General features: G+C 41.3%; 1 protein-coding gene across 2 annotated transcripts in view; it reads left to right on the plus strand.

Moving 5' to 3' along the window:
- The window catches only part of LYST (lysosomal trafficking regulator), a 604,516-nt gene extending 592,065 nt beyond the window's left edge, over positions 1-12,451 (plus strand). Inside the window, exon 52 of one of the 2 annotated variants that reach the window (XM_069769439.1) lies at positions 9,886-12,451. In XM_069769439.1, coding sequence (XP_069625540.1) covers positions 9,886-10,027 — 142 coding nt within the window. In that variant the 3' untranslated portion in view covers positions 10,028-12,451. The remainder of the gene's footprint in view (positions 1-9,885) is intronic. The other variant, XM_069769441.1, reaches the window with a different exon arrangement.
- The last annotated feature ends 412 nt before the right edge of the window (positions 12,452-12,863 follow it).

Here is a 12,863-nt window from a genome sequence, read left to right on the forward strand (position 1 = left end):
TCCCCAGATGTTGGATCTTGCATTTCGCTCTGTTAAATACCATTCTATTAGTCCCTGCCCATTTTTACAACTTGTCTAGATCCTTCTGAATGTGTTTGTCTGTCTTCTAGTGTTAGATATCCCTCCTAGCTTTGCATCATCTGCAAATTTGATTCTTACCCTCAGTTCCCTTATCTAGCTCATTTATAAAAAATGTTAAACAACACTGGGACCAGGAAAGAACCTTGTGGTACCCCACTTGAAGCACGATTACTGAGCCAACTATGAATCCATTTAGCAGTAGCCTTATCAGTCCCATTTTTTTCAATAAGGATAGTAGGAGATACTTTATCAAATGCTTTGCTGAAGTCGAGATATACTATATCTACCACCTTTCCATGATTCACCCAGTCAATGATTCCATCATAGAATGAAATTACTGTATATACTCGAGTATAAGCCGAGATTTTCAGCCCAAATTTTTGGGCTGAAAGTGCCCCTCTCGGCTTATACTCGAGTCACGGTTGGCGGTGGGGTCGGCGGGTGAGGGGGAGAGAGGGCTGAGGCATACTTACCTGCTTCCGGGGCTCCTGGCGCTGTCCCTGCAGTCCCACGGTCTTCGGGTGCCGCAGCTCTTCCCCTGTTCAGCGATCACGTGGGACCGCTCATTAGAGAAATTAATATGGACTCCACACCCATAGGGGTGGAGCCGCATATTCATTTCTCCAATGAGCGGTAACGGTGATCGCTGATAGAGGAAGAGGCTGCGGCACCCGGAGAACAGCTGTCCGGGAGAAGGAGCGGGACGCCGGGAGCAGGTAAGTATCTCAGTTACCTGTCCGCGTTCCACACGCCGTGCGCCGCTCCATCTTCCCGTCCTCTGGCTCTGACTGTGCAGGTCAGAGGGCGCGATGACACATATAGTGTGCGCGCCGCCCTCTGCCTGAACAGTCAGTGCGGAGAGACGCCGGGACGGGACGCTGAGGATCTGCAAGCAAGAGAGGTGAGTATGGCATTTTTTTTTTTTATTGGAGCAGTCGCTCCCCCCACAATATGCGGCGACCGCAGATTACTCCGCACCTGCCCTATAAAACGACACCTGGCGTATAAGACGATACCCGACTTTTGAGAAGATTTTCAAGGGTTAAAAAGTAGTCTTATACGCCAGAAAATACAGTACTTACACACATGTTGTTTAATAATTTGCCCTGCATTCACTGCAAACATCATATTCTTCTTTAGATGAGCCCTCCTCTTTCCATTTGATATACCGTATTTTCCGGCATATAAGATGACTTTTTAACCCCTGAAAATCATCTCAAAAGTCGGGGGTCGTCTTACACGCCGGGTACGGCGTGTGCAGGGAGTGGTCCTGTATGATTCCCAGGGTCTGAAGGAGAGGAGACTCTCCTTCAGGCACTGGGATCCATATTCATGTAAAAAAAAAAAAAAAAAAAAAAAAAAATATGGGACATACTTACTCTCCGACGGCCCGTGGCTCTCAGCGTTGGCCTCCGTTCCTAAGGATGCGTGAGCACGACGTAATCGAAGGTCCTTCACTCACTGCATCCTTAGGAATGGAGGCCGCCGCTTGCACCGCTGAGAGCCGCGGGCCGTCAGAGGGTAAGTATATCCCATATTTTTTATTTTTATTCTTTTTTTACATGAATATGGATCCCAGGGCCTGAAGGAGTGTCTCCTCTCCTCCAGATCCTGGGAACCATCCGCACCGCACACGCCGTATTAGATGACTGGGCGTATAAGATGACCCCCGTCTTTTACGGTGAGTATATCACAAACTACATATTTTATATGGAAAAGTTGGGGGTCGTTTTATACGCCCAGTCGTCTTATGCACCAGAAAATATGGTACATTTCTGTTTTCCTTTTTAACAAGTGATTAAGTTCTGTGTTCATCCATCCTGGTTGTTTTAAATGCTTCCAGTTCTTCCTTCTTTTTGGGATTGTTACCGATTGTGCAGGTCAGAGGGCGCGATGACGCATATAGCGTGCGCGCCGCCCTCTGCCTGAACAGTCAGTGCGGAGAGACGCCGGGACGGGACGCTGAGGAGCTGCAAGCAAGAGAGGTGAGTATGGCATTTTTTTTTTTTTATTGCAGCAGCCGCAGCATTATACATACCGGTAGCACAGCTTTTTATTGCACATCTATGGGGCAATAATGAACGGTGCAGAGCTCTATGTGGCATAGTTTTATATGGCACAGCTTTCTATGGGGCAATAATGAACGGTGCCGAGCACTATATGGCACAGCTTTCTATGGCACATCTATGGGGCAATAATGAACGGTGCAGAGCAATATATGGCAGAGCTTTCTATGGCACATCTATGGGGCAATAATGAACGGTGCAGAGTACTATATGGCAGAGCTTTCTATGGCACATCTATGGGGCAATAATGAACGGTGCAGAGCACTATATGGCAGAGCTTTCTATGGCACATCTATGGGGCAATAATGAACGGTGCAGAGCACTATATGGCAGAGCTTTCTATGGCACATCTATGGGGCAATAATGAACGGTGCAGAGCACTATATGGCAGAGCTTTCTATGGCACATCTATGGGGCAATAATGAACGGTGCAGAGCACTATATGGCAGAGCTTTCTGTGGCACATCTATGGGGCAATAATGAACGGTGCAGAGCACTATATGGCACAGCTTTATATGGCACATATATGGGGCAATAATGAACGGTGCAGAGCACTATATGGCACAGTTTTATATGGCACATCTATGGGGCAATAATGAACAGTATGGAACATTATATATGGCACAGCTTTATATGGAGCATCTATGGGGCAATAATGAACAGTATGGAGCATTATATATGGCACAGCTTTATATGGAGCATCTATGGGGCAATAATGAACAATATGGAGCATTATATGTGGCACAGCTTTATACAGAGCATCTATGGGGCAATAATGAATGGTATGCAGCATTATATGTGGCACAGCTTTATATGGAGCATCTTATGGGGCAATAATGAACGGTATGGAGCATCTATTTTCATTTTTGAAATTCACCGGTAGCTGCTGCATTTCCTACACTAGGCTTATACTCGAGTCAATAAGTTTTCCCAGTTTTTTGTGGCAAAATTAGGGGGGTCGGCTTATACTCGGGTCGGCTTATACTCGAGTATATACGGTAGATTAATTTGGCATGACTTGTTTGCTGCAAACCCATGCTGGCTCTGGTTAATTACTATATCCTTATCCAAGTACCGTATTTTCCGGCGTATAAGACGACTGGGCGTATAATACGACCCACAAATTTTCCAGTTAAAATATAAAATCTTCTCAAAAGTCGGGGGTTGTCTTATATGCCGGGTGTCGTCTTATAGGGTGGGTGCGGAGCAATCTGCGGTCGAAGTATATAGTGGGGGTAAGTGGTCCTGATGACGAGGTGAGGGAGCGCCTCACCAGGAAGGTGTAAGTGAAGCAAACTGTCAGCGTCTGGGATGCCAGGGTTATGCAAAAAAGAGAGAGAGAGCGATGCTGTGCCTAGAAAAACACTCCTCTTTCACCAATCTGGCTCACCCTTGTATCCTATTATCTCCGTCTCTGCCTCTGTTTCACTTACACCTTCCCGGTGAGGTGCCCCCTCACCTTGTCATTGGGATTGCTCCCCCCAAAATATGCGGCGACCGCAGATTACTCCGCACCTGCCCTATAAAACGACACCTGGCGTATAAGACGATACCCGACTTTTGAGAAGATTTTCAAGGGTTAAAAAGTAGTCTTATACGCCAGAAAATACAGTACTTACACACATGTTGTTTAATAATTTGCCCTGCATTCACTGCAAACATCATATTCTTCTTTAGATGAGCCCTCCTCTTTCCATTTGATATACCGTATTTTCCGGCGTATAAGATGACTTTTTAACCCCTGAAAATCATCTCAAAAGTCGGGGGTCGTCTTACACGCCGGGTACGGCGTGTGCAGGGAGTGGTCCTGTATGATTCCCAGGGTCTGAAGGAGAGGAGACTCTCCTTCAGGCACTGGGATCCATATTCATGTAAAAAAAATAATAAAAATAAAAAATATGGGACATACTTACTCTCCGACGGCCCGTGGCTCTCAGCGTTGGCCTCCGTTCCTAAGGATGCGTGAGCACGACGTAATCGAAGGTCCTTCACTCACTGCATCCTTAGGAATGGAGGCCTGTCATGATCCCAATGGCAGGGGATCACAAAAGGACAAGCACAAAAAACAAAACAAGCTCTAGGGTGATGGAAACTGAGCTGACCGCGATCCTGAACCTAAACACACAACTAGCTGTAGCCGGGGAACGTGCCTACGATGATCCTAGACGTCTCGCTCCAGCCGAAGGACTAACTTCCCCTATTAGAAGAAACACAGACCTCTCTTGCCTCCAGAGAACACCCCACAGAAATAGCAGCCCCCCACATGTAATGACGGTGAAATGAGAGGAAAGCACATACGTAGTTATGAAAACAGATTCAGCAAAATGAGGCCCGCTAAAGCTAGATAGCAGAGGATACAAAAGTGAACTGCGCGGTCAGCGAAAAACCCTTCAAAAAACCATCCTGAAATTACTTGAACTCAGGCGTATTAAATGCGGTTTTCCACTCATCACCCTGCTTTATCCGCACAAGATTATACGCACCCCGAAGATCAATCTTAGTGAACCATTTAGCCCCCTTAATGCGAGCGAACAAATCGGTCAGCAATGGCAAAGGATACTGATATTTGACTGTAATCTTATTCAAAAGACGGTAATCTATACAAGGCCTCAAGGAACCATCTTTTTTGGCCACGAAAAAAAAACCTGCTCCCAAAGGGGACGAAGATGGACGGATATGTCCCTTTTCCAAGGACTCCTTAACATAATCCCGCATAGCAGTATGCTCTGGCACTGACAGATTGAACAAACGTCCTTTAGGAAATTTACTGCCAGGAATCAAATCTATAGCACAATCGCAATCCCTGTGAGGAGGAAGCGAATTGAGCTTAGACTCCTCAAAAACATCCCGATAATCAGACAAAAATACAGGAACCTCAGAAGGAGTAGATGAAGCGATAGAAATCGGAGGTGCATCATCATGAACCCCCTGACATCCCCAGCTTAACACAGACATCGTTTTCCAGTCCAAGACTGGGTTATGAGTTTGTAACCATGGCAGACCAAGCACTAAGACATCATGTAAATTATACAGTACCAGGAAGCGAATCACCTCCTGATGAACGGGAGTCATACGCATGGTCACTTGTGTCCAGTACTGAGGTTTGTTCATAGCCAAAGGTGTAGAGTCAATTCCTTTCAAAGGAATAGGGACTTCCAGAGGCTCCAGACTAAACCCACAGCAGTTGGCAAATGACCAATCCATAAGACTCAGGGCAGCGCCTGAATCCACATAGGCATCGACGGAAATGGCTGATAATGAACAAATCAGAGTCACAGACAGAATGAACTTAGACTGTAAAGTACTAATGGCAACAGACTTATCAACCTTTTTTGTGCGTTTAGAGCATGCTGATATAACATGAGCTGAATCACCACAATAAAAACACAACCCATTTTTCCGCCTATAGTTTTGCCGTTCACTTCTGGACTGAATTCTATCACATTGCATTGTCTCAGGTGCCTGTTCAGAAGACACCGCCAAATGGTGCACAGGTTTGCGCTCCCGTAAACGCCGATCAATCTGAATAGCCATAGTCATAGACTCATTCAGACCTGTAGGCGCAGGGAACCCCACCATAACATCTTTAATGGCCTCAGAAAGGCCATCTCTGAATCTTGCAGCCAGGGCGCACTCATTCCACTGAGTAAGCACCGACCATTTCCGAAATTTCTGACAATATATTTCTGCTTCATCTTGCCCCTGAGAGAGAGCCAATAAAGCTTTTTCAGCCTGAATCTCTAGGTTAGGTTCCTCATAGAGCAAACCCAATGCCAGAAAAAACGCATCCACATTGAGCAACGCAGGATCCCCTGGTGCCAATGCAAATGCCCAATTCTGAGGGTCACCCTGCAGGAAAGATATAACAATTTTGACTTGCTGAGCAGGGTCTCCAGAGGAGCGAGATTTCAAAGAAAGAAACAACTTGCAATTGTTCCTAAAATTCAGAAAACTAGATCTATCTCCAGAAAAAAACTCTGGGATAGGAATTCTAGGTTCAGACATAGGAGCATGTACAACAAAATCTTGTATATTTTGAACCTTAGCAGCAAGATTATTCAGGCTGGAAGCCAAACTCTGGACGTCCATGATAAACAGCTGAGGTCAGAGCCATTCAAGGATTAAGAGGAGGTAAGACGCAGCCAGGCTGCAATTAATGCTAGGCAGCAAACTCTGAGGGAAAAAAAAAAAACTTCCTCAGACTACTTTTCCTCCTACTTCAGCCAATACGATACACTTTTTGGCCGGCTATACTGTCATGATCCCAATGGCAGGGGATCACAAAAGGACAAGCACAAAAAACAAAACAAGCTCTAGGGTGATGTTAACTGAGCTGACCGCGATCCTGAACCTAGACACACAACTAGCTGTAGCCGGGGAACGTGCCTACGATGATCCTAGACGTCTCGCTCCAGCCGAAGGACTAACTTCCCCTATTAGAAGAAACACAGACCTCTCTTGCCTCCAGAGAACACCCCACAGAAATAGCAGCCCCCCACATGTAATGACGGTGAAATGAGAGGAAAGCACATACGTAGTTATGAAAACAGATTCAGCAAAATGAGGCCCGCTAAAGCTAGATAGCAGAGGATACAAAAGTGAACTGCGCGGTCAGCGAAAAACCCTACAAAAAACCATCCTGAAATTACTTGAACTCATGTGCCAACTCATGGAACATGAGGAGTAATATCAGCCCACTAGAGCAACCAGCAAAAAGGAATCACATATCTGCAAGCTGGACTAAGACAAAAATTAAGCAAAACGTGGAACAGGAAAATCAAAAACTTAGCTAGTCCTGAAGATTTACAGAAGCGGGAAGCAGAGGTAACAAGACACACTGATTACATTGATAGCCGGCGAGGAAATGACAAGAAAGCCAGGTTAAATAGGAAACTCCCATATTCTGATAGAACAGGTGGACACCAGAGACCGCAGAAAACACAAGTCACCCAGTACCATCAGTAACCACCAGAGGGAGCCCAAAAACAGAATCCACAACAGAGGCCGCCGCTTGCACCGCTGAGAGCCGCGGGCCGTCAGAGGGTAAGTATATCCCATATTTTTTTTTTTTATTCTTTTTTTACATGAATATGGATCCCAGGGCCTGAAGGAGTGTCTCCTCTCCTCCAGATCCTGGGAACCATCCGCACCGCACACGCCGTATTAGATGACTGGGCGTATAAGATGACCCCCGTCTTTTACGGTGAGTATATCACAAACTACATATTTTATATGGAAAAGTTGGGGGTCGTCTTATACGCCCAGTTGTCTTATGCACCAGAAAATATGGTACATTTCTGTTTTCCTTTTTAACAAGTGATTAAGTTCTGTGTTCATCCATCCTGGTTGCTTTAAATGCTTCCAGTTCTTCCTTCTTTTTGGGATTGTTACCGATTGTGTAGTGATAATTTCATTTAGCAAAATCTCCTATCCTTGGACATTTCTGCCCTTTAGAACATCCAGCCATTGGACCTATCCTACCTTCTGAGTCCATTAAAATCTGCCTTTCTGATGTCCAACCTTAAAATGTATTTCCTCGCTGGTTTTCCTTCTCTTGTTATCCAAAATTCGAGAATAGCATGATCGCTGCCTCCTAAATTCCCAGCCACCTTTACTTCAATACAATACACTGATGCACTGCTATGTACAGTGAAGGATATAATTATTTGATCCCTTGCTGATTTTGTAAGTTTGCCCACTGACGAAGACATGAACAGTCTATAATTTTAAGGGTAGATTAATTTTAACATTGCAAAGGGGAGTGGACCAAAATTCCTCCTGACATGTGCGCAAACCTCAGCATCGGCTACAAAAAAAGTCTGACTGCTGTGCTTACTAAAAAGGGTTTTGCCACCAAGTATTAAGTCTTGTTTGCAGAGGGATCAAATACTTATTTCTCAATGCAAATAAATTTATATAATTTATACAATGTGATTTTCTGGATTTTATTTTTGATATTCTATCTCTCAATATTAAAATTTACCTACCCTTAAAATTATAGACTGTTCATGTCTTTGTCATTGGGCAAACTTACAAAATCAGCAAAGGATCAAATAATTAGTACATGCTATTGCATAATTGCAGCTTCAAGCCTCCTAAGAGATTAATAAATACAGTGAAAAGTAAAAAAAAAAAGTTAAAATCCACCCCCCCTTTTGCCACATTGAAGATAAAATAATTAAAAATTAGAAATATTTGGTAACGCTGCATTCAAAAATGTCTGATCGATAACCAGATAAAATAAATTATTCCGATTGGTAAACGGCGTAATGAAAAATTAAAAAGCCAGAATTATATTTTCTTGGCCCCCCACAACATTGCAGTTAAAAGCAATAAGATGTGATCAAAGCATTGTTTCTACTCCAAAATAGAATCGGTAAAAATGTCAGCTCAGGGAGCAAAAAATAAGTCATCATTTTTCTTTTACAAATTTTTTCATTTTTGTTCACCACTTAAATAGAAAAAAAAATACATATACGGTACATGTTTGGTGCACTGACCTGGAGAATCATATTGCCAAACCAGTTTTACCATATAGTGAACATTGTAAATTTAAAAAAAAATTGTGGAATTGCATTCTTTTGCAATTTCACAGTACTTGCAATTTTTCCCCGCTTTTCAGTCAGTACACTATATGATATAAATCCAACCCAAAGGGAACAATTTTGATATTAGGATCCCTGAAACATACATCACATTTGACTCAATGTCTATGGAAATCTCTTTCGAGAGGACACTCCTGAATATGTTAACAACCAAGAGAGAACAAGGAGTATTCAGTCCACAAAAAAAATCGTAAAAGATATGTATAAATTTATTAAGTTAATCAATCACATATAAATCAATATGACAACAAATACAAAAGGAAGGATCAGGTCAGCCACAGGTATATGTCAGCCAAGTACCATTAATAATATAAAGTGCCTAGTGCTCTAAAATTACCGTGGGAAGCATCCATACTGTGCCCCTGTTATAAGACACAGTACACTATATGGTAGAATGAATGGTGTAATTCAAAAGTATAACTTGTCAATCAAAAAAACAAGCCCTTACACGGCCATATTGATGAAAAAATAAAAAAGATATGGCTTTTGGTAAAAGGGGTGGAAAAAGCAAAAACAAAAAAAATTGAAAATCGCCCAGGGGTGAACGTTTTAAAGCTGTCCATGCACATAAAATAGCTGTCAGCCAAACATTTGTTCGGGAGGCAGCCTTTTCTGGTTCAGCTGAGAGAATTCACGTGTATTCAACACACAGAGAGGAGATAGCCTCTGTAGATACTTCTGACATTGGCTTATGTCCCCTGAAAGCAAAAGGGTATTGACATACTTTTTCTTTCCTGTCATCAACTGTCAGGAAGAGTTGTAAGACTCCATACACGTCGTTATTGGTCGGTTCTGGCAAATTCAGTGGGTACAAATAACTTTCATCCAATATGTATGGGGCCCTATGCTGAAGTTTACCAGTAGTCAAGGGGAACAATTTGTCTCAAATCTATAGTATATTATATGTTATTTAACTGAGTATCCGAATATGGACACTATAAACATGGCGCAAATACACTTATCACAGCTGTATGCAATTATATTCTAGACTTTAAAAAATGTTTATAATAAAGCTTTAAACATTAATCTCCTTGAAAATGTGCTAATTTGAAAAAAACTGACTTCTTGTTAATGCCTTTTAAATCAAGTTCCATGCAATATAACATGTATCATTTTATCTGCTCTGCTTCCAGCCTTACCTTTTCCTGTGATGGCCATCATCTCTACACGGCAAACAGCGAAGGTACAGTGATTGGCTGGTGTCGCAAGGACCAACAACGTCTGAAGAAACTACCCATGTTTTACGCATTCCTCAGCAATTATGCGGCTTGTTAGAAACACTTGCTGTAGTTTGTAAAAGTTATAAACGTCTTCAGCAACATTTGAAAAGATCTGTGCTTAAAATCTATTTTAGCTTTGTTAATATTAATAAATATATATTTGATCATGAAAATATTGATAATTGCTTAATGCATTTTTTAGCTGTAGCCTCTAAGCCTTTCATACGATGTTAGGTGATCATTTGATCAATGCAATGAAGAACAAGTTTCTACCAAAGAAAAAAAGCAGCCCAAGCCAAGCCCTTCTCTTGACATACATATGTAATAATCTCATGTAAATATCCTTGTTCTCCTAGATCAGACATGTTTTTATTCTTCTCCTCTCCAATCCAAAGATTTGCCCTTTCTTTCCTGTGTGTAATTCTATTCTTGTTAGCCAAGTGCGCATAGTCCTCAATAGTGATGAGCGAATATGCTCGTTACTCGAGATTTTCCTAGCACGCTCAGGTGTCCTCTGAGTATTTTTTAGTTTTCCTCACTTCAGCTGAATGATTTACATATGTTAGCCAGCTTGATTACATGTGGGATTCCCTAGCAACCAAGCAACCCCCACATGTGCTTATGCTGGCTAACAGATGTAAATCATTCAGCTGCGGCGATGAAAACTAAATCTCCGAGCACTAAAAAAATACTCGGAGGACCCCCGAGCGTGCTCGGGAAATCTCGAGTAACGAGTATATTCGCTCATCACTAGTCGTCAACTCTATTATAGGTGTCTTCTTGAGGATCATGCCCCCTTGGCTAACAAAATTATTATTATTTATTTATAGGTTGTAAGCTTCTTTGAAGAGATGGGTTTTCAGGTTCCGTTTGAAGGACCCAAATGTGATGGATAACCGGACGTATTGGGGCACAGAACTCCAGATGATGGGGGATATTCAGGAGAAGTCTTAGAGGCGATTGGGTTGTTCTCTCCATTATGAAGCGGACTTAAGACCCAACATCAAACATAATTCAAACCTCGCAACTCCGTCTCCAAGACTTCTCCTGTGCTGCGCCATTTCTCTGGGACGCATTACCCCAAACAATCTGACTGCTACCTAGCTCCCATGTTTTTAAGTGTGCTTTAAAAAAATATCTTTATTCCCTTAATGACCAGAGGTATTTTTGGTCTTGCATTTTATTTTATTTTTTTGTTTTCATTTTTTGCTCCCCTTCTTCTCAGAGCCATAGCGCTTCCATATTAGATTCACATACAGGGAAGAGGGGCCATGTCTCAAGAACTGAGAGGTGCAAGAACTAAAAATAATCTACAATAATAATCTATACCAGGCAAAAAAATACATATTTGTTTTAAGTGATATGTATCCTCTAAGTGTTCTTTCAGGAATACTTTTGCAGTCATATTTTTGCTCTTTGCTTTATTATATTTAAATACATTTATATTTATAAGGGCTAATTTATGAATGTAAATGTGCTGCTGAGAACATAAGGACAGATCGTAGCACAAAGAAGAAAAACATTTGCAATCATTTCTTTTCTTTGTCTAAGGATCCATTCATATTTTTGATCAGACTAGACAAACCATAGGAAAAAGCAGATCTCCTGAAGGGATCTTAGAGCTGTTGAGAAGACGTCTATAAATACTTTCCAGAAGTCTGATCTGTTCTTTTCCCTTGGTGACATGTAATTAGAAAATTAATTGTCAGGTGACCCATTCCAGTGATGACTGAAAAAGATATGTTCTGTCACTTTATAGATTCAACTTACGAGAGTTATTGTGGTTTTCTGTTTACTTTACTGTTAGGTCATAATTTGTGAAGGGAGTGCTAATGGCCTCTTTTTTTACTATTTGTATATACCACACAAGTTCTTTGTGAATGTGCTATTTGCATTATCTTTAGAACTTCTTAAGGCTTCCACCTTTACATGGATGTAGCTCATTAACTTTAATATATTTGCTTTGTAAATCGTATGCCTACGTTTTTTACAGTTGAAATATTTTTGAAAGCAGTCAAGTTGTCCTGTAGCCATAGGGTATTTTATGAGGTGCTGCTTACAGAAACACACAAAGTGAATCAGAAGAATATGGTGGTATTGATACAATGCTGCAGAATCTTCAAACATATTTGGTATATGTAAACCTCTGTTCATATCTGCTTTAGAGGTTTATAGTCCATTGAAATTGCTATCATATTGAAAGGCAAAATAACACTGCACGCAGCCTTTTTTTTTATGTCACAATTTATGACATCTGGCTGAGCGAGTACAATTGCAGCTTCCTTTTAAATACTTTCAGGAAAGTTTGGATATTTCATTTGAATTATTACGCATGAATTTTCAGATGTCACTTTTTTGCTTTTGCGTTACACATGTAAAACAATAAAAGGAAGTATGATGACAATTTCTTAATGATTCTTTATGTGCATTCACTGTCTTCTTTGCACAATAAGTAAATAAACCTACAATTTCCTGACAATTTAGAGTTTGCATTTTAATGTTTTTTGCTGGTCCTAAGAGGCGTTCTGTCAGTGTAAAACGGACAGAACTAATGCATTGCAATGCATTAGAACAGTGATCAGGCAGGCAAAAATTAATGTCCCATAGAGGGACTAAGTAACGACGTAAAAAAAAAATATTTAAAAAACCCACAGAATAAAGTCTGAAAAAAAAAATAGTGAAAAAAATTGTACCTGTAAATTTGCATATTTTATGTAAAAACAAAAAAGTACACCTATTTGGTATTGCCGCATCCGGAGCAAACTGATCTATAAAACTGTCACACTATTTAACACCTAATACTTTCAAATAAAAAGCGTATTGTTTTCATCATACTGCCGATCAAAAAGTAAAATAAAATCCTATAATGAGTTGTATGTAAATATAAATGG

The sequence above is a fragment of the Ranitomeya imitator genome, chromosome 5 (assembly GCF_032444005.1).
Source record: "Ranitomeya imitator isolate aRanImi1 chromosome 5, aRanImi1.pri, whole genome shotgun sequence".
Lineage (NCBI taxonomy): Eukaryota > Metazoa > Chordata > Amphibia > Anura > Dendrobatidae > Ranitomeya > Ranitomeya imitator.